We start from the raw sequence: 27,304 nt of genomic DNA, 5'->3' as shown, positions 1-27,304 counted from the left end.
AAGGCTAACTCATACATAGGTTGACAGATTGAAGATAAAAGGTTCAGTCACTGATTTAAGGAAAACACTTAAGTGCATGTTTAATTCACATTGAAGTCAGGGGGAGTTAAGAATATGGTTATGGTTAAGCACAAGCACGTGCTCAAGTGCTGCGCCGAAGTCTGAGCCGAAGTACCTTTGAGGCTTATAATCAAATACTTTCAAATACTACTTGCAGTATTCACCCAATGCTGGTGACATTCGTAATAACAAAAGTAAGTTAGAGGGAGTGACATGTGGAAACTGCCTCTTTTCCTTTCCACCCCCTCCACAGATTCTTATGGACAACGAATTGAGATCTGGTGTTTCTGGAATACCTTGGTTCTAGTCACTAAGCAAATAAACTCTATTATTTCAGAACTAGATGCTCTTGCGTTGCTTGGCTTTTGTTAAGGCTGATCCTTGAACTTTTTTCTTTAACAAATTGAATCTGGCTTGGCAAAGCTGTACAGTTTGTCCTAATGGTTTGCGTCTCAGCATTGGCTCTTGCATTGTACCATTGTGTGTCAAAAGGAGGCCCTCAAATAGTCAGATCCAAGTATTGTCTTTGTTTTGTACTGTGCTGGAAAATGTTACTTCTGAAACTTTACAGCTACAATAGTTCACAAACTTAACAGAACTCTGAGCATGATGTGATATTACATGACTGTCTCCTTCAACAAGATATTAGAATTGTAATTCCTACAAAGGCATTTAATAAACAATTTTACTTAAATGGCTGTAGATTTATGCATTAGGGAAATAGGATTATTTCCAAATCTGACTAAAATATGGAGATTATTATATTACCATGTCAAATGTATAGTGATAAATCCACAATAGTAAAATGTACCCATACAAAGATTTTGAAGTCTCTTTTAGATGTACATAAAATCTCTATGGGCAGATTTTACTCTGTGAATTTTAGCAATGTTGCTCAAGAAACACAGGGAGATAAATCAAAACACCCCATGGTTTAAAAAAAAAGTATTACGTTGTAGTAATAAGAAATAATGAGATCCTTGACTTGTTGAATGAAAAATCACTCAAATACAGTGGAAATATCATGCTATCTAGGCGCCCTTGCTCCAGAGATGCACAAACTATTTCATTCTATAAACTACTCCATGAAAGATCTCTGTGTATCACCTCCCTCTACCTTTATCCCAGTTCCCGTATCATGTGATGCTGTGAATTACCAGGAAGTTACCTACAGAACACTGCTGATCCAGGCGCTTCAGTTGGAAGACCTCTGCTCTGTGGACGGAACTGTTACAGACATTCCGAAATGGTATCTACTACAGCAACCATTTCCCACCCAACTATGGGTATATCTACACTGATGTTGGAGGTTTGATTGTGGTGGTACAGGCTAAAGCACAGTACAAATTCACCTGGGAGCATACTTGCCTATGCTATTATTTCTTCACTACTATTTTTAGCTAGCTAACTTCATTAAAGCTAGTGCAAGTATGTTTACACAAGCACAGATCATATCTTTGTCAATCTAGACACATCGTGTCTCTGCTGCACTTCGTGCTCTAAATCTAGATGAAATTTTGGGTTTTAGTCTGCTGTCCTCATACAGCAGTAAGTTTTGTAATTTGTGGAAAGGACTTCACTGATCTTCCACACAAACGCGTGGAGTAGGTGGTGGTAATATTGAAATGTAGTGTCATTGACTAAGTGACTCTGTTGTAAAACAGAACCACCAGCAGACTGCTCGCTTAATCTGCTCTTAACGTAGTCTGCTTTGTTAAATTGCAGCCCTACTTAAGTATTGTTTAAATTGTAAAAATTAAGTACATCTCTAAGATTTGGTTGATTGTAAATATCTTTGAAATAGGGAATGAGCAAAACTCTCTCTCAAGTGTTCTGTGTGTGGTGTAATGTGGAATTGGTGTTGGTGCATGATGAGTACAGAGCTGGCATCCTGTTAAGTACACACACAACTAATATAGCTGTCTGCCTCCTTGCTCTTGCATCAAAGACCTAGAAAAATGTGAAAGTAATAGGTCTTAGCATACACACTGCTGAAAGTGTAGTACATTTTCTTCAGCCTGGGTTAGTTTCAACCGCTCCGCCCCTTCCTCTTTCCACCCCCGACCACAAGCATTGTAGTTCTGTTGGAATGATACAAGTCAGTCTTTTCCCACTTACCATGAGTAAAAGTGTGAGGAGGTGAAGGGAAGAGGCATGTTTAAGATAAATGTACAGGAAGTGATCCCTCATTGTCTAAGCAAACTGTCCAAATCAGAGGGAACTTGGAGTTCAACAGTAAATATGAAAAGGACATTTACCAAGTAATGGGTAAGAGAACCATCCCTCACTCACTGGTCTGAGCATCTAATGTCATTTACAGTTAATGCCTCCTGGTTCGGACCAAGAATTGGTGGCTGCTTCTAGAATGAAACTCTCGTTCCTCCTTCGCCCCCCACACACTGCCTATAGAACCTTTTCTCTTTGTATATGGAGTTCAGGATTATCTGCTGAGCCCTCTCTCTAGCATTAGGCTAGCATCACATTATGTTCCTTCCCTTCCAATTTAAGAAGGGCAAGAACCAAAACCAATCACAAAGTGAGAAATTAGATGAGTTTTATGCCTCTTACTAATGCTTGGATTATAGGCTGAGTGTTAATTACAGAAGGAATGAAACTGCATGGAAATCTTACAGAAAGGACACTGTTATTGTAGTTTAATTTTCCTGTGTCACTTCTTGTAATAACATGAAGATACCACTGGCCCTTATCTAAAACAATGTCAAAGTATTGCCAAGAGACTTGGCCTCAAATCTCTCTTGAGAGCTGATCTTCATGTGTCAGTTCAGATTACTTAGGGAGCCCCCAGCACATTTACTTCTTGGGTCAAGTAGTGTCAGGAAGGAGCTACTGTCCCAGTTTGACTCCACCATCCCTGCTTTTCCCATATATTCCTTACCTCATACAATAAGTTGAGGCACACCTTACGGTTCCATGACTTATGCTTCAGCTCTTGGCAAATTCATCAGTCAAAGGATTGACTTGAAATCTAGTACATGTCAAAATGAGTTAGTTTCAGGTACTGCATCTGCCTTGGAATCGCCTTTCTTCCTCTTAATGGCATACATCATTTTCCTTCTTTTTTTTTTTTTAAAAAAAAAAATGTTTATAGCATCAGACTTGTCTCAAGATGACTGGTACTAACTGATTGGCTTCCCCAGGAGTTGGTGCAGCTTCTTTATATTGCCTATTTAATTATATTTATGCTATAACTAAGTGTAGCCTCTGAATCTACTTACGTAAAGTCCTAAGCAATGATAGTTAGATTAGTGCCAACGTCAGAGTAGGGGAACTGATGACACTACAAAGGAACTGGTCAATTTTCATCTGAACTGCTTTGTAGGATGCTCTTAAAAATAAGTCAAATGTGATGGTAGAAATTGGAGTCTTTAAATGCTAAGCCAACACTATACAAAGCTAGTCATTGAATGAGTATCAGTAGCAACATTTTGGAAAATCTTAAAATGAATTGAATGTCATGGCTCAGATTACTTTGCTTGGTTCTGTTCTAATGGAGACAGTCTGGTCATGGTAGAAAATCACTCCTATTACTAATGTACTGAACTTTTCTCATCCACACAATTCTTAGACAAGACCATTTTCTCTCTACTGACTTGAGCCCATTTTGGGGGATGCAAAGGAATCTCTTGATAGTCTAAGGGTATGTCTACACCTCAGTGTAAGGTCAGGGTTCAAATTCAGAGTCAAGCCTAACTCCCTTTCCGCCTACGCAAAAATACACTGACCCAGAACTCAGACCCAGGGTCCCAGAATCTGATGTAGGTGGAGATTCTACGCCTGAATCAAGCCAGGATCTGCTGTTCAAGCCCTGTTGCTTTGCAGTGTAGACACAGCACCACTGAACTCATGCTCTGGGAGTATACCAAATGTGTCCCATAATCCCTGGGGCTGACTTTTTGTCCTCTGGTCTATTAAGTTTGGTGAATAGTCGCTACACTACACCATGAACAAAGGGCTAGAGTGTTAAAGTTTTGGGAGGGCCCTTTGATGGCTGCGATTTGGGTAGTTGGCCCCTCGTCCATAGTATAGATGCTGGAGCCCCAGGTTGGGACCCAGGATTCAACAATTCCTAGCCTTGGGTTACAAATGAGTGTAGGCGCTCAAGCCCTAGGTTAGTAAATTTGGAGTTTGCTAACTCAAGTTCTGCTAATTCTGAGCTTATGTTGCAGTGTAGACACTCTCAAATACCACTGGCGCTCACAGTTAGTGATATTTCACAAGATTCTATATTTTGCTAAAGCTGGCATAGAAAGGATGCATGAAAGCTCTGTAAAGTCCATTCATTTGTTTCATTTTAATGGCTATACATCAACATAATTACAATAAAAGTCTTTCATCTTGATCAGAGTGCTAGAAATATCTAGGAAGGTGCAAATGTGGCCAAACTTGCATAATCTAGGGTGCAGAACTAGATTTAATGTTGCTGTTGGAATACCGCTTCATCTGAGAGTATTCAGAATTAAATACTTGTTGTGGTTAAACTTTAAAATTACAAATCAAATATTGCACATTTTGAACATAGTGGTCTCTTCCCACCTCAGAAACAGACGGCAGAAGCAGCCATGATCATCATTTTGTTATCTGCATGACAACTTGCTTACTAGTTAGTGATGTCATCCAGTTACAGAACAGTTGTGATATTTGTCAGCAGAGTATACTCGCCTCCTTAGATCCAGGGTTGTGAGAAACTCAGTCTGGAGTCTTCAGCTTTGCTAAAAGGTTACTGGGGACTCCCACAGAGGTCATCTTCCCTGTTCTCTGACCTGAGATGGGGACTGTTCGTGTCCGCAATTGGCTGGGCCTCAAAATGTAAGGGTACGTCTCCACAGGAGAGTGGGAAACACGCATTAGTGCATATTCTATCCTGGGTCAGCTGACCTGGGCTCATGCTACAGGGCTGAAGAAACGCTGTAGGTGTTCCCATTAGGAATGGAGCCTGGCTGTGAAACCTGGCAAGAAAGGAAAGCCACAGAGCCTAGGCTCCCACCCAAGTTGGAATGTCTACACTGCTGTTTTTTAGCTTCATCCAACAAGCCCCATGAGCCTGAATCAGTTGACCTAGGCTCTGAGACTTGCTGCCATGGGTTTTATTTTTTTCAGTGTAGATGTACGCAAGTCACATTTAGCTCTGACAATGTTTTGTTTTAAATACCCTTGAAGTGTTGGGCTTCTGCTGTCAGTCTCATTGGAAGTAGCCCTGATGATTCCTCAAACTATTTCTTCCCCTTCAGAGATTTCTTCACATTGTTGCTTGTTCCATTTTAAAACTATTTGATATCCACAGTTCCCTCATGGAACCACTCTTGCAGACAGCCCCACAATCAGCAAAAATTGTCTTTTTCTTTTTTTTCTTGTGTTTTGAATTAAACATTTGATTTGGGGTCTCACCTCCTTGCAAGCGAAGTTATAAAATGTTCTTCAACATTCCAACTGTTGCCTTTAAGCTTCCCGTTTAGGAAAAAAAAATTAGACTGAATTTTCATGAACTTCAGTCCTGAGCAAGTTCCAGGGGACACCTTTTTAAATACGACAAAATGGAGTGAGAGAGATGTGGCATTATGGGTTCATCTTCTCTAGGATCCCAATCTTAAGAAGCAATGGTAATGTATGCAGATTTTTTAATTGTTTAGAGTAATACTTACTTGGTATGGATGGGCAGAAATCTGTCTAAAATAGTCCTTTAAAAACTGTTCAAGACTTTGATGCATCTCTGTCATGGTACTTGCTCCATTCAGAGTTACCAGACTCTTCCAGTTAAGGATAGATCTGAGCTAACTTCCAAGCTCGTTGACCCTCTGTGTCACCCTCCACCAATCCTTACTTCCAGCCCGATAGCTCGTAAAAAGTGCATTTAGTTGCTTTGACATGGTAAAAATAACAGATTTTATTTAGTTTCAGAGCTTTTGGCATCTACAAAGCTGCTGGACTGGTTTTTTCTGCTTCTACAAGGAGCTTATATCTAAAATGGAACTTTCTTTTAGATGCCCCATGGTAGAAGTTATCCAGAATCAGAGTACTTTCTTGTACATCTGCTTAGCTAGAGTGATGTGACATCTGAAATTGTAGATCCTTTTTGGGGGGGGGGTGTGGAGGAGTGGTGGTTAGAATTTGAACTTCCATAAAACAGAAATTTTGAGACACAACTGCATAATCCCTGCTGGTGATCAGTCCTGCAGCCTTTACCAAGTCTTCTGAGGTGCTATCAGAGTTCTCCTGGGTTGAAAAACTGCTCAGACACTGCTCAGTGAGGACATTAGACTGAACAATACTTGGAGTATGTAGACCAAAAATCTGTGAGGTGGTAGTCCAAAAATACAGAAGTGAGATGCCCCTGACTTTTTGAACTCTTCTACATTATGAAGAGCCACCCTGAACTTGAACCTCTCCTCTGCGAGAACACCCCTCACAACAAATATCATGCTTGGGTTTGGTGAAGTGAGGGCGCAAACTGAGTTTTGGGAGTCACAGTTGACTTTCCATTTAACTCTCTATTATAGCTCTAACGTATATGGGCAAGGGAGCGGAATTAATCATCTCAAGGTGACTGGAATATTGGACCCCATAGTGAAGTTAACTGATAATTTGTCATTTAATGTTGAAACTAGGGCAAAATGCTGTTTGTAGGGAGGAATAAACTATGAACCTTGGTACTGCATTGTGTCTTTTATGTCTGGGAGGGGAAATGCACCCTATGGCTCTTCAAAGGATGAGACTTTCCAGTTAGTCTTTACAACACAACTTTCATAGTATAGCCTGTAATAAGCTGACATTCTCTCTATTTCATAAGATTTAAAAAGTGAAATTAATAGAGCGTATAGGCTGGCAAAGCTTCAGTACAAGCAAGAACAGTAACAAAACTCTGGTTGTTTTTTGTGCAGTCAGATGAGTTGAAAGAAGAACCTGAAGTACTCTGGCAACCAAACCACAGAACCAATTATAGGCCCTTAATTTCATTGCGGTCTTATCAATTTCTTCCTTGTTGATGTGTATATGAGCAATAGTTGAACTGAAAATGGTTTCAGTATTGCCTGGGTTTGTTAATACTCTGCAGTTAGCAAAATTTTTGACCCTTAACACATACAGTCATGTTCCCTAGTGGGGGAAGGGAAGAAGTAAGAAATCCCATGAAACTCTTGTTTTGTGGCAACAAAATAATAAGACTAAATTAATCTACAAAAGCAATTTTTATTACCCTAAATCGCATAAAAGAGCATTCCTTTTGAGACCTGGAAAAGATTCCAAAAATATTTCTGTACAAGGCATTATCTTTCTGGGAAAAACCCAAGCATTGATAAATTAGTGTCTGGTATGTTTTCAGAAATCCAAATAACTTCACATTGCTTTGAATAAGCTGAGCAGTTTTTGAAAAGAACAAAGATTAACGTTGGATTTTTAAAAAATATAATGTGTCTAATTACAAAATAAATTAACTTTGAGGATGCACTATGTAGAACTGGTTATTTTTAATGTGAGCAATACAAGTAATTTGAGGAATGCAGGCTGTAGCTAACTGAAGAGGTAGAAATGGAGTAGTTGAACAGAAAATGGTTGCATACTGCAAGTCTAAAAATGTGTAGACTCAGGATGACTGCAAGCTTCTGTGCCATGAATGGAAAAGGGTAATAAAACTCAAACCTAGCAGACTTTAGTGGGTTACTGAAGTTCATACTAAGCTATTGTCAAATAAAACTTTATTCAAAAATATGTCTCGGAGCAGAGCATCTTGCCTAGGAGGAGACTTTAGAATTTTTTTTTTAACATGCGAGATTGGATTTTAAATTGAGATGTACAAATTTACAAAACAAAAGTCAAAATATTGTAGTAAGTTTATATGCCCTTTAAAGTACAATCCTTTTGTACTTTATTGGCTTCATATAACTGGGTTTGATTAATGCATGTTGTTTAAAATGCCTGTATTTTGGGGGATGGGAATGGAGTTCAGCCACTAGTAGAAATGGAAACTTCAAAATAAAAATAAAAAAATCCTTAGATACAGGCATTGTCCTAGCTTCCAACAGTCATCCATGAGAAAGGTGTGTGTGTGTGTGTGTGTGTGTGTGTGAGAGAGAGAGAGAGGACTAGTAAATTCTTCTTTAGTGCTTTCTTTTCAGTTTTGGCTCCTCTGTTCAGTTTCAGATAAGGTTTCGGTGACCTACATATTTTTTCAGAATACTCCTTTAAGAAGTACCATCTTGCAACTACAGCGCCTACAAAATCCTTTTAAAGACAACAAAACTGTTGCCAGGACAGGAATAAAGTTTCTGCTGTTCCTCTGCATGAGTGATTATTTTAACTATGCTTGCAACCTGAGGCTAAAGGGAAAAAGTGAGCTTGGCTCTAGTGGAGAAGACTTTTGTTTCTTTATATATAATAATTATTTTATTATATTTGTTTTTATGCGTATAATAAAAATACTGAGTTATCTTCACCTCTGGATGATGGCAACTTTAAAGTTGTAGAAGGATCCGTGTCTTGTTTCCTCACGCGTGTGCATTGCAGTAAACATACTTCTTCCTGACCTTAGAAAGATGTACAGTAAACTTGGTCATTACTGTATTTCTCTGTTCTTCCATATCTTATTTATTCCCACCTGGGGTACATTAGTAAAGCTGCTGGCTAGCCAGTATGGAAGATGTCCAGTTTAGTACAGTACAGCTGTAGAATTCTGTATTGCTAATAGTGACTTAGAGAAAGAGAGTAACAAGTTTTTGTTTTGTTTTTTTTTAAATAGAAGGAAAGTTGATCTGTCCTTGGTACAAAAGTACACATCTAGAAAGTATACTTAATATTCACTCAAACTATGCCTATACAAAGAAACCTGTTTGAATATTAATGTCTTACTAGTAGGGCTCAACATCTTAAATGTTTAATGAAATTCCATGAAAAGCATTGCTTCGGCTCTTCGCCAATGCAAAAGGTCAGTTAACTGCATTCATGCAAGATGTTAACTGGATGGATAGAGTGCATTGGACAAACCCATTGGAAATTACCACAAATTGTCCACTTTTGGAGGGATGGAAATAGGGAGAAAAAATGTACTTTCAACCAACTTCAAAGATACGATGGCTTAAATGAAAGCTAACTGTGTCTTGACACACAACTCTATAGCAATACTTTTGTAAAAATAAATCTGGAGTAGATATTGTATGAAGAAATAAAGCTAACTTTCTATCATGCCAAGTAACAAGATTTGGTACTAAATCTGTACTTGCTTGTACAACACAGTTCTACATTAGCAAAGGATTATTCTATTGTAACATTCATGTTGGTTAAACCTCTGACATTTAGACTTCCCTGATTTGTTTAGGTCAGTTGTGTAGTGACTTGTGGTGTGTTCAGTTAATTTAGAGAATGGAGATTTTTGTTGTCCCATGGCATGGCCTTGCTAGATATTGATGAAAAGTCCTAGACAACTGGGCAGTTTATAGACATTCCAAGTAATTGGACTTCAGAAGGCTTTGATATTTTTTGAAGATATAATAATTCTTAAGTGGGTACACTGTGTATATATTAAGGAGTTGGAATGAAATATCCTTTGGGAAAAATTCAGCTGCTTGGTGTGTGTGGGTATTCTTTTGGACAATTGGTTTGGAAAGCTGTTGCGAACTTGAGGATGTTCTAATGTTACCTAATGCTTCCACCACCAGAATATTCTTTTGGAGTACTCCTCTGGATCCCTGGTCAAGATGCTAAGTGTCCTTAAACTACCTTAAAGGTCCCAAATCTTAAGCATCTGGTAGTCACAATTTTACACACCATAGAAGTCACATAATATACCAGTAAGGGGAGTCCTTTTCTCTACCAATTTTAAATATACATCAAAATGATAGAATTATACCCATACGTGAGTAATATTCTAATCAACTCAGTGTTTACCCCCACAACCACTGTTAAAAGCCCAGTGCCATTTACTAATATACCACTACCCTGATATAATGCAGCTTGATATAACATGAATTCGGATATAACGCGATAAAGCAGCGCTCCAGGGGGATCAAAGCAAGTTCAATATAACGCAGTTTCACCTATAACGCAGTAAGATTTTTTGGCTCCCGAGGACAGCGTTATACGGGAGTAGAGGTGTACACCCATAAATCATTAGTTTGCAAAGAGAGAGTATTGTATCTACCTACTGACTGCATACAAAATCAGATGGCTAGAAGTTGACATATAAAACTGCTAATACTCTGAATCATTCAAGGGTCAGTTAACATTTCCATTGAACTTCAGGTTTGGAGGAATTTATATCTTGCATCTATGCAGCTTATTTGGGTCCCAATAAGAATAAAACTAAAAATGGGTCAAGCCAAATATTGCATAAAGTATCTGACTTGGGTTAAGCTTGCATGAAAATATAGAGGGCTAGATTTATCAGGTGATTGAGACATTTCAATGAAGGAAGAGGAAACTAATTTGCAAGTTTATTCAACTATTAAAAATGGAAGGCTTGGACAGTGAGGAGACATAGGCCTTTTGCATCATGCCTTGTAGCTGGCTGCCCTTCTGTATTGTAATGATAATGATAAAACCAGAGATAAGATGACCAAAAAGGAAGAAAGAAGAATTGAGAGTTATATGAATCCATAGAGGCAGAATCTTAGCATCATGTTACAACCTGAAAGAACAGGTTGCTAGACACCTAAATAAAAGGTGTCTTCAAAGGTATAAATGCAGTTCAGGAGCATGGTATGCATCACTCTATAAACATTTACTGATGTGGGAAGAGGGCCTGCTTTCAGCAGAAAACATTTTGGTTAGTTATAACCATGAGAACTACTTTCTGTATTAGAGTGAAACAGATACCATGGTATGAGAGGTGGTTGCTTGAGGGGTAGAACTAAAGCTGCTAGGTGAAAATGGGGAGAGACATGGGCTGGTTAGGGGAGAACAGTTCAGAGGGAAGGAGGAAGATGAGTTTGGTACTGCAGTGCACAATATTGTGAAATAGGCTATACTGGAACATAAAATTGGACAAAAGGACAGCTGAGGATTCAGGGAGGCTTGCATAAGCATGTGCACCTTCTGGAATATCTTGTGTCAATGTTCTGCTAAACATTCCGCTCATTATTTTAGCTTTACTAAATAAACCCTCCTACTGAGCAGCTATAATGAACATTTTACACTGAAGATTTCTAAACTAACAATACCATCTACAGTGAAATTAAATACCATACTTAACGTGCACAACTTGTGTAGGAAAGAACATTTTAATGACCTTCTCTTACCTAGATTACAAGGGGAAATTTTTGGAGAACGCTGTCACAAATAAGAATTTATAAGAGGAACAGAACTGGTTAGCCTCCTTTATGCCTAAGCTTTTAATGAAAACTAGTTGGCCCTTTCAGTTCCTAATGGGCTGTGTTCAAATACTAAGCTCTCTATTTCTATAATGTCATGTACTGCTTGTTCGGCATCTTTTTAATTAATGTCATTTTACTTAGTCCAAATTAAATATGCCAGATGTAGCCGATTTAGTGGCTAACAATGATGAGTGAGGGGAGGGGAGAACTAACATTCTGTTCTCAAGGGAAGTTTTTTATTTCTAGTACCACAAGAGAAGTTGGAACGGTAACCATGGCAGCAGGGAATTTGTCCCTGTATGCTAAGCAAAGAGTTGGTTTGTGTGGGTTTTGGGGGGGTTGTTTGTTTGTTTGTTAGTGCCCCCACCAAGAAGGAAGGGACATATTAAATGACCTAGAGCAATGCTTTTTAAGGAGGACATTGCATGGGTTAAATTAGAGATGTTAGCCATGGAATTAAAGCTGAAGTTGTTACTAATCACTTGGTCTTATCACAGCGCACAAGTCTGAATACATGTGAAAGGAAAATAAGACCATAAGAGATGGGAGCAAAATTTTTTTTAAGTAGTAAAACCTATACATAAATGTAGCTGTAGACTTTCGTTATAAGATACTTTGTATAATAGCAGACCTAATATGTGATTCAATTTGTAATCTCTCATATATACCACATCCCTTATAGTTAAAAAAAATAATAATAATAAAAAATCCTTTTTTGTGAGAGTGAGTGCAGTTGTTGCTCCCAGCAGGTTGAATTCAGAATACACATGGAGCTTGTTGCAGTCAAGACAGTATACATGGAAGCAGTCAGCAATTTCAGTCATGATGGCACATTCCCAGATACTGCATCAGAAAAGGAAACTTTCCCTTCTCCATCAGTTGTTTCCTGAATGTGAATTTAAGGAAACCTAAGACGGTGTTCACGTACAATGTCTAAATTACCAGACACAAACTCCCAGAGCACTTTTACATAATAAAAGTTTTCCTCTTAATGTATTTATAGTTTTTAAATACATTATGTTTACGAATGTTTAAATACAATGAGGGGGAGAATCTGAAAATGATGAAAATCTGATACTAATGTGTAGAAAAAACTCTTGAAATGCCCCTTATGTAACTCTTCCTTGGTAGAGATCTATAGGTATTTATTCTGATCAACAACTGATGCTTACACAGTTGCACAGAAAGTTTCCTAATGTGAGCAGCTCTGTAAAAAAGCATTATTGTATGTGACAAATGGAACTATAAAACATTTGAAAGCTGCAATCAGCAACAATTAGCCAATATTTTCTGCGTGAAATCTCTTGGTTCCAGTGCCTGTAACTTGAGGAAACAGCAAGTAAAGTAATATTGCTGAATACTGTACATTGAGGTAGAAACTGATGGCCAGGCATTTGCGATGCTTTGCCATGCCACTGTCATTAAGCCTGTCAACCCTCCCGGTTATAAAGCACCCCTTCTGTTTTCAGAGCAGTATGAGCTCTGCCTGCTGGATACATCTGTTGTGAGCTACCATTGATGCTATCAAAGTGGAGGAAAATTATATTTTAAAGGTGTGCTTGGGCTCTTGAGGTTCTGCTAGCGTAAAAGAATAATTATATTTTTACAGTTCTTATAAGCTATACAGAATAGCTTTATACTTATGTCCATATAATTAAAGTTATTTTTTTATTGAGTGACATTAGAGATTAAGGCCTGGTTTTGCAAAACCCTGGCTGAGATTATTTAGTTGGGGTTGGTCCTGCTTTGAGCCGGGGGTTGGACTAGATGGCCTCCTGAGGTCTCTTCCAGCCCAAATCTTCTATGATTCTATGACTAGGCTACATTAGGTCTGAGTTAAGACAGTTTAGCTGAAATGTTCCTTCTGTCCAACTTATCCCATCTGTCCCCTTTAGCACCAGCCTCAGTTGCCTCTCACCTTGGTGTTTCCTCCCTTCAGATAGTTGTAGCTATGTAACCCATCTTCTTTCACACATGCGTGACTGTTGCTTGTCCAACAGAATTTTCTTTGTATCTTTCCAAAGTTAATTGCTCTAGTCTCTTAACCTTTTTTGTTATCAAATTTCCCTCCAATTTGTCTACATTTTCTTGGTTCTGAAGTGTCCAAAGCTGGCCACAGTAAAGTGGGTATGTTCCAGGAGCTATATAGAGCAGGCTTTGCTCTCCATTTATAATTATTCTGCTATTTTTTCAGTCATGTCACAGTGTTGAGATCCCAGCAAATAATTGTTGATACTCCAACCCATCTGAATTTTAAGAAAGTATTTAATAAATCTGCTGAACTTCCAAAATCGGTCAAGTTAGTGACACACTCAAATGCATGCTGCTTATTTTTCGCTATCCCTGTGCACCATTATGGCAACACTAGGCCGGCCCCATACATAGGGATTTGGGGGAGAGTTGGTGAGAATTCTTTTGGCCTAGTTCGCAATCTTTCATGACTGACTTTACATTACGCGCAGGGGAGGGGAAGGGGAAGGGTACAACATGTCTGTAGTTCACCCTTTCTCCCCAGCCCATCTCCAACAAGCCTCCTGCAGTAGAAGTGAATATCCAGCTGCTTTCTCCTTTCAACTGTAGTGATTGGTTTATATCAGTTTGTTTCCGAGGAGCAGGGGTGTGCACAGGAATTTAAATGTGACCCCTTTGGGGGGACACAGAAGCTTGCAGCCCCTCCTTCTCCCCACCCCCACCCCGGGAGGCATTCGCTGTCCCCTCTTTTCTTCCCAGCAGGCGCTTGATCTTCGCTGCCTCCCTGGGGCCAAGGAAGTTCTGTGCCCCTGAAGACTACTGGGGGGGCAGGAGGGGTGTGCCCTGTTTGCTCCCCCTTGCACACACCCTTTTCCAGGAGAATTTCTGAAGGTGTAAACTGAAATCCTATTTCACGGTCCCCAGAGTCAGACTTTTAACCAGCTGCTTGCATGTGCTTTAAGCTGTCTGTAACTTCACTTAAATTCCCTGGCAACAGGGGGAGCATACAATGAGGAAGTGAGGAAAAAGATGGAGACCATGATGATGAGACTATCTCCTTACCAGCTAGCTGCAGCAGTTTGCCTTTAAAATTAAATATGTATACCTAGACCCCATATAACCTGCAGTTTTATAGCCTGTGATGCTAGGAAGGGCTGGGGAAGCAGTGGTTTCCCATGAAAACCACAGCTTCCACAGCAGTCATTTCTACAGTTAAGGGATGAAAGTCCAGAAAGAGCATTAGGCTCAGTTGCCTAGGGGTGGACAAACAATTGTTTCCTAGGATTAACTCAATAGATGTTTTGTTTTGAGGATGAAGAGAGAAAATTGCATAGTCATTATTTAGGGACGAAGGGTTGCAAAGTGCTCCTCGTGGCCATTGCTTTTAAATAAACGTCCTCACTGTTCTGCTGTATGCTAGATGATCTGTAGAGAATGAACATCACACAGTGATCTCCTGCCATGTGTCCGAATAACCCCAGCTTACGCTCTACTGTGTGATTGTGGCACACAGTGTTGTCACAAGCTGCATTGACATATAACTGTTCGTAGACATAATGCTTAAATCTAATGAAATAAATATATAAACTTCATAGTATCTTTTATTTTCAATTGACTCTAGATGAACTGTCTAACTCAACTTTCCGTTATTTTAAAAATAAAACTGTTTACTTACTATTTCTAAATTTTAAAATAGACTTCTTAAGGAAGGCCTGGACCCCAGAATTGATGGCATGCCAGGTGGACTGCTGTGATTAGCAGCAGGATTGGATCCCCCAGTAGCAATAGTCCTCTTCTGATCATTAATAGGGCCCAATATTTTGCACCATAACCTCCCTCACCATGTTTCCCCAGGAAAAACATAGGAGGTACTGTTCCAACTTTGGAAAAGAATCTCTCTCCAAAGTGGCCAAACACAAAGAGAATAACTAAATCAGATAAAAAGGGTGAAAGAGCTTATGAACTCTTCTACAACAGATGTTACTCCGAGAACTGCCTGGTCAAGAACCTGGTGACCATGTTCATTTCCAAGTGAATGGGGGAGGAGGGGCTGTCATTTAAAAAAAAAAAAAAAAAGAATTCAGCGCCCAGATCATGTGATTGAGACCGACAGTGGAGAGTTCAGCAGAAACTGTCAGTGGCTACAGTTTGTGCCTCAGAACAATCAACAGAGCAATGACAGATGCAGAACAAGAGGGAGAGCTACAGATTCCAAGCTGACCACAGCCAGTCATTGCAGCTAAAGGACAGCCAGATGACCAAGTTGTTATGCGTTCAAGTCATGTAATTAGAAAATCAGTATGATTCAGAGACACTTAACAGGCAAAATTAGCCTAAAATGTAAATATTGTAAATGGTGGGAATGTGGAACTTAAAAGGAGGCGAGGTAATGGATGCTAGATTGTATTATATTAAGTCATTAGGTAGCACTGGGTGCAAGCATACCTTATTTAAGATATCCTCAGCCATACAGACAGAACATGAGAGGATTTTATATTGAACACATCTGGTGTGTATCTCACTCAGAAGGAAGCTCTGTAGCCATTCCATATCTAGCACAGGAGCATAATACCGAGTCCTGCAGCGTGTCTGGGAGAGTCTTATCCAGATACTGGCAAATCAAAGTGGGAAGCTAATTCTAGAGTCCAGGACCCCCAGCTGAAAATGGCATGCTGGCTCTTCATTTGGCCCCGGTGCTCTAATCTCAAGTGCTTCATTTTCCATTGTCACAGTATCCTACTGGGAAAGAAACAGCCATTCAAGCAAATGGGACTCGTACCATTTTATTTAAGTCAATGGGAAGCTGCTCCATAGTCTAGTTATGCTATCTGTCAAACTTTAACTGGACATGGTTCCTCTGGGTGAAAGCTTGTATCATGAGGTGAAAGCTTGTATCATGAGGTAATACAGTTTTTAAAGAATACTTCATATTGGCAAAAACCTTAACCAAAGAAGTTGCAGGCTTTGTTTATGTTTTCTAAGAACTATCCTTAATCTTGATATTTCTTTTGATTGTTCTTTCTAGACATGTTTGCAAGAACTTTTCTACTTAGGCTTATTATCACTCCCTCCTGAAATGAAGCTAAGAGAGAATACATTTGGTACATAACTGGGGAAGAGGGTAAAATATTTAGAAATAGATTTCATAGTAAGGAATTTTTCATAGTCACTAAAGGTTAATGCCAGACAAAGCTATTTAATTATTTTAATTACATTATCCAAAGTGTGAAACAGTGGCTGCAAGTTTTAAGAAAGGCTCTGGTATTCTGTACAGAATTAGTTATATGGAAAAAATGGCTTGTGGATTAATACCCAAACCTGGTGCCAAGGGTGGCTAAATTTGGGGATGGTGGTAGGAGAACTAGACAAGGAGACATTATATAAGTTTCTTTACTACATCAGAAATCTAGAATCCCAAAACATTTGTACAATTCAATGCTTTCATTAGATTCCAGTCCAGTTCTGCTGATCCAAACAATTTCGGTATGCATATAAAGTGAACTGTATGAAGCTTGCCCTTTATGTGGGATGACCTGTAAAGTACTGTTGAAGTTTTGGCAAGTTTCATTAATAGTAACGTAGCTGTGTTACATGAATCCAAAGTCAATATAGTTCATGTTAAATTAATTGAAAACTGGTTATCACTAGATCTCCAATACAACTAAACTCTCAAATGGGGGTGTTTCTAATAGGGACCCACAGGCTTCACTTCTTGGCCCAGTGCTGTTGAACAGATCTATCAATGATCTGGAAGAAAATATAAATCATTGCTGATAAAATTTGTAGATGAATGACACAAACTAGTGATGTGCTCAATAACGAGAACATTCAATTCTATCTCTCTCCTCTATTCCTCATCCTAATTTCCCAGCCTGATCTATAATTTAGAACAGCTGCTTTTTTTTCCTCACTCCACTTCTCATCTGCATCTCTGAATTTTAAGTGGGAAAAGTTTAGAGGATCAGCTGGCTTATCAAGCTGCTGAGAGTTTTGGGAAGGAAGATGTGGTAGGGATGAGATAACATTGGGGACAGACAATGCACTGTTTTTGTTGCAAATATACAAGTCTGTGTCATGTAAGTGGTAGAATGCAGTGTTAAATATGAAAAGTTCATCACTTGCGGTAAAATGATTGTGAATACTATGGTCTTAAGTTTGCTGTTACCATATCCTAGTCCTTTAGTGTTTGTGAGCTCACAGCTTGGATACTGCTGGGTATGATTCAGTTGCATAAGGTCATTCAACTGTGCTCTCCCTCAAACATTCCAGGTGAGCAGCTTTTGAATTGGAACGCCAACATGGCACATAATCCTGAGACTAATTGACATATTTGTTCACTTGTATGTCCAGTTATGAAGCTAAAAACATTGGATACTTAATGACTTCCATTTTCAAATACATGTTTGGTTATTAGAATTTCCTATTCTAAATATGGGAGTGCAGGACCCACAGTGTCATTTGTGTGGTGGCTAATGGCAAATGTTTTCTTTTTAAAATCAGTATGTGAATATTACTGAGCTTCTGGAATGTGCTCAGATTCCACTTTCCAAGTCAAATTGTTCCTCTGAATCCTAGAAGGAACATAAAACTTGGTACCCAGCAGAACGGAGGGGTCGGAGTGGAAACAACACTGAATTCTTAATTTAAACACTCACACATTCACTTAATGCAATGTTAAGATTAAATAGTCAAATATAGAAGTCAATACCAAGATCTAGGTCCTTATAATAACAATAACTTTCCTCCTTTGCACATGGGCTGTTAAATGCATACTTAAATATGGTGTGTGTCATGTAGGAGACTTAATATTGCTATGAAAACCTTAACCTTGGCATTTCCTGGCTTTTGGATGTTTACATGCAAAAAACCCCTACTTCAATATGAAGGGTCCACACAATATTTATTGCATGATTTTTGCTAAAGCAAACACTGTGCAATGAATGATATTTAAAAGGTCCCAGCCGCACTTTCTCGCCTTTATTGCTGGTGCTGCTGTTTTGGAGGATTTTTTTCCCCCTCTGCAAGACTGGAGGCAGAAAGCAACAACAATCAGAGGGGAAAAATTATAGGATTGACATATATATTTCAGTGAATCACTTAAAATACCTCTTATTCCTCTAAGCTAAATACATTAAAGATTGTGAGGTGCCGAGACACTGCGTAATGGGCAACATAAGTCTCTTAGGTAGATAACTACCCTAGAGCAAGTTAGGGAAACTGGACTATAATACCACAGTGTGGTTCTGTGCTAGACAGAGCTAAAAACTTTTCAGATATGTGCTGAGCGTGCTCGAAGTTAATCTTTTTATCAAAGGCTTACCACTGTTGAATCTGAACGTTTTCCCCTTCTTGCTACTCTCTGAACCCAGCAGAAGGTGTACTACTCATTAGGGGTAATCCACATGCACAGTTAGAATCTACAATCTTTGACAAATTGTCGGTAAGTGACATGGAATTAAGACACTGAAAGCTCACTTCTCTCATAACTCAAACTCCCTGATTTTTCATTTTTAAAAAAAAAAAATTAGAATAACTTTGAGGCTGAGGAAAGTTGGAAGTTTTCCAGAAAATGTATCATATAAAAACAGGCTTACAATGAAAACTCCCAATGTAATCATAACTATAGTGATTAGTGCCTATATGTCTTTTGTAATCAGCAGATGTTCTTGCATTGTATCAGCTAACTGCAAAAACCTTAAATGCAAGTATGGTCATCTTATTACTTGAATTTTTTTTTAAATGTCTAAATGATTTAACAGAGTGATTGTGGGATTCAGGAATCTGTTCCAAAACCTACTGAAGTGGTTCTTTTTGTGTGTGTGATGTTTTCATAAGAAGCTTGCACATAACAAGTCAACTAGGTGGTTCTTCAGGATACACTGGTAGTTTATGGAGATCCCCACATCTACTGTTATGAGAAAAGTGAAGCATTTGCAGAGCCACCAAAACATTTAATCCATTAGTTTTCAAGCTGAGCTCACATCTTTTGGCTAGCCAGATCCCTCCATCCCCTTGTATGCCTTTCTTAAATTGGTGAACACAGAATGAGTTGTGACACAGGTTAGTTATCATTGGTGTAAATTCATCTGTGATTAAATTTGTGTAGAGCCCCAGTAAAGTAAAGGAATAGAAAATTCAGGCCAGGTCTACATTAGAAACTTTTGCCAGTGTAACGTTGGTTATGGACGTGAGATAGATATTTTAAAGAGATTTCTGTACCTGCAAAAGCCCTAGCGTAGATGCAGTTATGCTGGTATAAAAATGCTTTTGCTGGTGTTAATTATAATGCCTACCTCTCGTGTAGTTTATTTTGCTTGGGAAACTGGTACAAGCACTGCTGGCAAAAAAGTGCATTTGACTGGATCAGCTGCCAGGGGTTTGTCAGCATTGCTGTACTGGCAAATCTTTTCTAGGATGGACCTGGCCATATAACAGCACAAAACCAAAGAGGGTGAAGCAATGCGGCAATGAGGGATCATTGGGTAGTGATATATATAAAACGCTTGTTCCCAAGGAAAGGAAATTAGGAGTACCGATAGGGCAGAGGGAGGAAGATAACGTAATTGTGACCTTGAACTGGGTTTATTTTTATCTTGCCCCTTTTAATGATCTCATTACTTCATGTAACAAACACCATAGTTGCTCCTGGGAAAGTGTAGGCTGGAAGGTGAGGTGTTCTTTCCTTCATAATATTAAATCACTAAACTGGTGTATGTTAAAGTGCTTTCAGTTTTTAAGTCTGTTCAAAAAGAATTCTTCACAGAACAATGGCACAGTCTGTTATCTGTTCCTTTGCATTGTAAAGCACTGAATGTGCAGCCAGTCGGAGACTCCGACTGTCTGAACATTCTTAACCTTGATTTTGAATGGAAGGTACCTCGTGCTGCTGACATAACTGAGTCCTTGTTGTAAGTCATTGTTCCAAGCAGTTGACTGTTGCATTTTACTCTCGGGGGTTGCAAAGTAGAAGTTTTGTTTAAAACTGATTTTTCTGGACCTCTGCTAAGTGTGTCTATATCATCTACCTACTGGAACGAGAGTGCTTTATTCACAGAAGAAACTGATTCATTTTCCTTGAGTTAGGTCATTAGTGCAATATCAGCTGTGCTCATGAGGCACCCTCTGATTTATAGCAGAAATAAGATTGAGCGTGAAGCACTTACAAGCTTGTATTACTAGATTACACCATTATGTGTAAGAAAAATGTTTTTAAAAATAATCAAAACTAGCTGTCTCACTGACCATTCCTGGCTGGCTTGGAATTAGGCCTGTGTGTTGTAGAGAGAGAGTACTCGTACTCAGCGCCCTCTCTTTTTATCATTGAAACAATGGCAAACATAATAAAACTGCTGTAGCAACCAACCCTGCTTCCTAAAATATAAAATTTTATCTTAATATACAATATTTGTGTGGACACCTCCATGAAATCTCATTCAATAGCCTCTTTTTTCCCTTCACAAAGGCCTGTTATTTAACACTGCATTTCCCCACCCCACCCTTAAAGATTTTAAGCTTCACCTTGTTGTATTCTCCTTTGTTTCTACAAAATCTGGTTAACTTGTGCTGTCTCTGTTTCTTGTAGGGTTACATTCACACAATTTTGTCCCTCTGTTGGTATGGTCTGTTATGTCCTCAGTGTTGATGGTGGTGTGTGACCTCTTGCTGTTCTCTCCTACTTATGCTGCTTTATCAATAGGGAAATGTAACTTGTTCCCTTCCATCCGCCCACTACATTCCAAATCCCCAATATATCAAATAAAGAAAGCTTTAAAAGACCAAATGAATGAATTTTTTGCTTTATCTAATGCAGACTTGCAGAAGGGAATACCTGGATTCTTTCTACAACGTATAGCTACAGGGAAAAAGAACTGCAGAAATATCAGAGTTGTATCTGAACCCACGTCAGGATAACTACATCTCTGTGTATTCCCCTGTGTAGACAGCTCTATGTCATTAGGACAATTCTCCCATCAACTCAGTGTTTCACCTCCCCAAGAGGCGGTAGCTTATTCCAGTGGGAGAAGTCCTCCTGTGGGCATAGTGTCCTCACTGAAGTGCTGCAGCGTTTTATGTGTAGACCTGCCCCGACCCTGAATAGACTTCAGCAAACTTCCCATCTCAAAAGAGCTTTCTGGTGTAACACACTTAAAAGCAATAGACCATGAGCTGAAGTTGTGAGGTGGGGGAAGGAAATGGGACTAGCACAGAAACAATGTGGTCAGCATTTCAGTACAGGTCAGGTGCTCGGGCACCAGGGAGAGAGGCTGCTGCCTTCTCCTCCTGGCTTTACTGCTGCAGGCTTTTCCCTAGTTGGAAATACAAAGAAAGGTGTGGGGTGACTCAAGGCTTTTCTCCCTATCCCACACAAAGGCTTGTTAGACATTTCTGATAAAACAGCTCTACCTCTCTCTTGGGTCTCACAGGCAGCACAAGGGATGGGCAGCTTGCCCTATGCTGCCAGGTGCTTCCTGGGCTTGTGCAAGTCTCCAGGCAGTGAAAAGGTCTTTTCCTATCCTCCACCAGGATCCTGGTAATTCCCCTCCCCTTGTGCTCCTGTTCTTCTGTTATATTACTTGTGAAACACCCCTTTGCAAAGTCTGGGAAAGAGAGTGCCTGAGCATTCCCCTCCACAGTGCGGGAGTGATGTCAGCAGGCTAGTTCATGAGACAGGAAGTTCAATTAAATGGTTTTGTTCCACTACAGAAAGCAGAGTCAGATAGATACGCAAAGACAACTGAAAGTAGATATCCCCTCCCCCGCAGTTATGCTGCTCTTGTATGTTATTTGTAGTAATAATAGGTACAAAATTTTAAGATAGATATGGGATTCTTTCCCTCCTGCCCCAATTCCCCTCTCCCCCTGCAAAAAAAAAGAGATGATTCTCTCTTTCAGATCAGGTCCAGACTGTAAACATGGAAGCCCACTATGTTCCCATGGTGTGGAATGATGTATTTTTGTTTAGTGTCTAAGAGATACATCCCTTTCCTCTATTTGAAGCTAACTTTCATTGTGGCGGAGTGGTTTTGTAACATTGCTAGTATTTCAAGATTGAGATCACTGTGTGGAGATAATACCTTTATACTGTAAAATGTGTGCTAATTACTGAAAATAGACTTGTCTAGGGACACAGAACAGAGGGGCAAAAACCCATCCAATGTCTTCTGGCCAGGATGTCTATGACTTGGTTAAGTGTTACCAGGAGTCTGAGTGCAGCTGTAACATTGTACAGAGTGCATACCTTCCAGAGAGCTACAGCAACCGGGATTCCCCCCTCCTCCTCTTCAGAGCCTGCTTCTGAAAGAGCTGGCTCATCCCTGCTGTCAGATGAAGCAGTTTCCTGAATGCATGGGTTTGAGTCACTTTAGCTAGATTAAGTTTTAACTCCTCCCTAGCTGGGCTTGATTTTGTACATAGCTATGGGAAAGGAAAGGGGGAGGAGAGTAGAGAGGGAAGTAGTGGGTAGCTGTCAGACCTTAGGTTCATGGAAATACTGTACCTAATCAATAATCTAGTGCCAGATCTAACCTGTAGCACAAGAGTGAGCTGTTAAGATGAGCCTCTCATATTCCAGTTGCTAAATCAACAGTCTGTTATAATGAGAACTCAGACCACTAAGCAAGCATTTAGTTAAAGGAGTAGGGGGAGGGGATAAGCCGGCTAGGAAGAAGGAAGAGGTAGCAGTAGCGAGCAGACTAGAAGTTCAAGTGCTTAAGTTGCATGTAGATGACATCAGCTGCTGTGAGACTGGGCTATTGAGGGATTTGGCAAAGAAATCAGAATTCAGGGGACATGCCTGCTTTTGATTCTGGGATTTCTGCGTTCTTTTCCTTTGAACTTTTTAAGATCAGAGGGGTTTTAAACATTTGGGGGTATTCATAAAAAGATTTCCTTTGTAATTTTTTTCTTACTGGGGGGGAATAATTTGGAAGTCTGATAGTGTGTGGGAAATGATTACATCAGTCACAGGGAGGGCTAGGATTGGTCTACACAGTGTGGTTTGATTCACTACCTAAAAGATCGTACGTAACCCTTTGAGTGGAGCTCTGGGAAGAGTTGTCTGCTTCCCCAGAAACAGTACCCAGAACAGGGGCTACGTTACAAGTACAGTACAGTAATCCACTGACACTACAGAACACCCTGGGTGTGCAGCTTAGTCTGCAAAGGGTTGGAAGAGGCAGAGAACAAACTCTTTCAGGAGGCAATCTATATTTAAAATGCCATCTTGTTCTTCTGACTGCTGCCTTTTACGTGCTGTTGAGGTAAGATTTTTCCATATCAAATTACCCACAAGGTTTCTGCTAGATCAATGTCCTCCCTTGCTAGGATGCAGAATGTTTTAATTTGAGATTAAAATAAATCTTGGTACTCTAAATATGATTATATAGGGAAACAATTTTGCAGTAAGTGTATTGTTTGAGCAGAACAATGCTAACGGGAAAGCATCTGTATAATTCAGGGTTTGGGGGGAGGTTTCTGACACGTTCTCTTTATCTCCATTAATGTTTTGAATGTACAGTGTATGCATATTTGATTTCAAACTTCTTAAATCTAAGATGAAAGAGAATTCAGGGGAAACAGAGAAATGTGTGAACAATACTAGGTAATTCATATGTGGATGAACTGCAAGTGGAAGTTAGAAAGGCGAAACAATCAAAAGTTAGTCCTGAGCAAGGGAGCCATTTTTAATTTTTAGAATTCAACGTAATTTGATGTAAGTGTTCAAATTCAGTATACACCAAACTAGATTTTTTTTTTTCATTTTTTATCAAGCATTCTAGTACATTGGTATTATTTAATTTATGCTTGTTGTCTACTGCTGCGTAAGGAATCTTTTCTCTCTCTCCCTTTCTTGATACATGTTCATATTAATGCTGCCCAATCTTCCTTTTGGACCAGGTGGGAGGGGGAGGTAAAGGGGATGAGGAGAAAGTAATATAAAGTAAATTATTTGTGTCGTTCGTGCTGTCTAAGATTTCTGGAGTTATGACAAGGAGGAGTGCTATGTACAGTGACTGGTTTGCATATTTTCAGAACATAAGGCCATTGATCTGTAAGTGTATCCTTTATGTTGCAGGATGTAAAAGTCTTTAGTGAAGATGGGACAAGCAAAGTGATCGAAATTCTAGCAGACATGACAGCCAGGGACCTCTGCCAGCTGCTCGTTTACAAAAGTCATTGTGTGGATGATAACAGCTGGACCCTGGTGGAGCATCACCCTCATCTAGGATTAGGTAGGGAATCGTCAAGCATGGCAATGTTAACTGTGAACATACAGTGTGTAATATAACAATATGGATGTCTTTACAATTGCTTCATTGTGGACAAAGGTTTTTAATCTCTAAGTGAGCTGGAATCACTTGCGTGCCTTATACTAATGTGTGTGAAGCATTTGAATCATTTTTAACTCTCCTGTATATTATTTTTCTAGTCTTCACACTATTCTTACTTTGCTGTGTTTTGAGGCTATAGCAAATAAACAGCTTAGGCAAATTAAGCTTGATCCCTAAAGAGTACTGGCCCTGTGAATCAGCTCAGTTCATCACCAGCTGGGAGACCTGAATGAACAGACTCAACCTTGCATACCTACAGAATGGTTATGAAAGCTAGACACATGTGGGAGTAAGAGAGGGGGCTGAATACACTTGACTTCAGGGAGGGGAAAGTATTGGTACTGCCACTCACAGGGGACTGGGAATTCCTGGACTAGCACTGGCATCTGTGCTCTCTAGGCAGCAACTACTCCAACTGATTGAAATTAAGGTGCCATGGTTACAGTTGGCAAGAAGGCAGCAAGAGGAAGAACTGCAGGGAATTAAATAACATTAGGAATTGATTTAATGACAGTACCTGAAAGAATCTCATGCTACTTAATCTGGCTTCTGCTCTTATTTTGTGGAATGGATTTAGTGGAAGCACCATGATGTGCAACTTTTGAATATGCAGTATGTGACTAGTATGCTGAAACAATACAGAATTGTATATGATACAGAAGATGGCATTTGAAATGTTAACCATAGCTGCCTTTAAAAAAAAAGAAGTCAATGGAGATTATGATCAAACAGAAATAAGCAAACCATTAATTGTAATCATGAGCGCTGAAATTGAGAACACTATCAGTGGTTTATAAAACTGTTTTAAAATCTGAAATGTATTCAGCCTTTACAAATAAAGAAAGAAGTGATTTGCTGGAACTGTGATACCCTACATGAATGCTATTAAACACAGAACTTTACTGTTCTGCAAGTTAACTCTCCAAAATGTCTTACAGTTTAACCCAATTAACAAATTCTTCCAGTTAGATTCTTTTTTCAATGTAAAAATAGAACTAACTATTCCATAAACATGGAAACCTGGTTCATGTAAAATGACAACTTTCAGCTTTGTTCATAGCATAAAACAAAATTGACAGTATAAGTTACAGAATCTACATTTCGTCCGTCTAAAGCACCACATCCACATGTGGGGAAAAATTATTAAAATTTTAATTTTAGCTATGCTCATTAAACTACCAGGCACTCTTTCTATATTTCCTTTCCCATCACTGCTGATTACCAAGGTATTGTGTAAACAGAAGCCTTCTTCTTTGTAATCAACATCCTTCTCCTGCCAGATTCATTCAGTGATGCCACAATTCAGTGTTTGTGACATCACAATAGCTTCCATGGTGACTAATTGTGCTGTCAAACTCTGGTGTGTGACATCTCTGAATGAATCGGGCAGGAGACTGATTAGGAAATCAAAGCTTCTGTTTACATACAAATAACTTGGTAATTAACAATGATGGGAAAAGAGCAAGATACTTATCAGTCTGCATTTATATACAGTAGAATCTGCATATAGCAGAGCTCCATTTAAAGTAAAGCATGAATCAAATCCTAGATTGATTGATTGATTCAATTAAATGCAATGTACAAACTGCAACTTGAGTTATGATGAAACTTTTTCCATGGGGGAAAATAACTGCTAAAAGAGTGTTCCAGGGTTAGCAATCCAGTATATCCATGTTACAGGTCTTAAAAATACACTTCATGATTTGAGTGTGGAAAAAATTGCAAGATTTTATACAAAGTTTAAAGAGCATCCAAGATAAAAAAGGAATGAAGTTTGCCACACGAAAGAAACTTCATCTGAATTCTCAGTTCCATAGAGTGGAGGCTTATATATTCAAAATATATATTGCACTAAAGACCATCCTCTGGAGAATTCAGATACCCCCCCCCCCCATCCCCAAAAAATTACCAGCACAATTTTGGTTAAACTTAATTTGAACATTTTCTATGCTACCAAATTTTGCTGGCCCTGGGGTGGCTGCTCTGAGACGCTTTTATATGCATGTTTCAGATATTGCCAGATTGTGGCAGTGATCTCATAGTCTTCTCTCACCACCCCATAGCTCAATCTACAATGAGGTTTCCCATACTCTAAAACCTTCCCTCTGCAGATGCGGTTTTTTGTAGTACATGTAGGTATACTTGAGATGTGAAACAATCATTCCAGCTGTTCTGGGGTGAGGGGAAAGAAAACATAAGTGATTCTCATGGCTCTGTGGGCGTGTTTGTAGAAGATGTTTGTGACAAAACTCGCTGTTGCTCAGATATCAGCAGAAGTAATGCTTTTGTTTAGAAGGTGGTTCTGAAGTCATCCAAGAACACGGTGGCCTCCTAACAGTTTAATTTTTCCTCCTAACCTACTTGGCTGCATAGGAACTCTGTTTGCAGAATTAGTTCAGTTCAGGATCACACAATGGTGGCATGATTTAACTTCTTGGAATGTAGAGTTCACTGGTTAGTGCAGTGATACTTTAGGTCCCTGCTACCAAAGGGACCTTAACCAGACTGTTTACTTTGCATAAACACTCATTTGTATGTCCAAATAACATTTCCATGTGCAAATTGCTGCGAACAGCTATTTGAGTGTGAAAATTAATTTGTGTACCCAAAACTGTATATATAGAA

General features: G+C 39.2%; 1 protein-coding gene across 3 annotated transcripts in view; it reads left to right on the top strand.

Moving 5' to 3' along the window:
- GRB10 (growth factor receptor bound protein 10) overlaps positions 1-27,304 on the top strand; it is a 159,944-nt gene that overhangs the window by 93,182 nt on the left and 39,458 nt on the right. For 2 of the 3 annotated variants that reach the window (XM_030551470.1, XM_030551471.1), the window contains one exon: positions 24,424-24,580. In XM_030551470.1, coding sequence (XP_030407330.1) covers positions 24,424-24,580 — 157 coding nt within the window. Of the gene's footprint in view, positions 1-23,391; positions 23,609-24,423; positions 24,581-27,304 lie in introns of those variants that run through there. The other variant, XM_030551472.1, reaches the window with a different exon arrangement.

Source organism: Gopherus evgoodei, chromosome 2 (genome assembly GCF_007399415.2).
Source record: "Gopherus evgoodei ecotype Sinaloan lineage chromosome 2, rGopEvg1_v1.p, whole genome shotgun sequence".
NCBI lineage: Eukaryota > Metazoa > Chordata > Testudines > Testudinidae > Gopherus > Gopherus evgoodei.
Note: the sequence above shows the minus strand (reverse complement) of the source record. Positions and strands in the feature narration are given on the sequence as shown.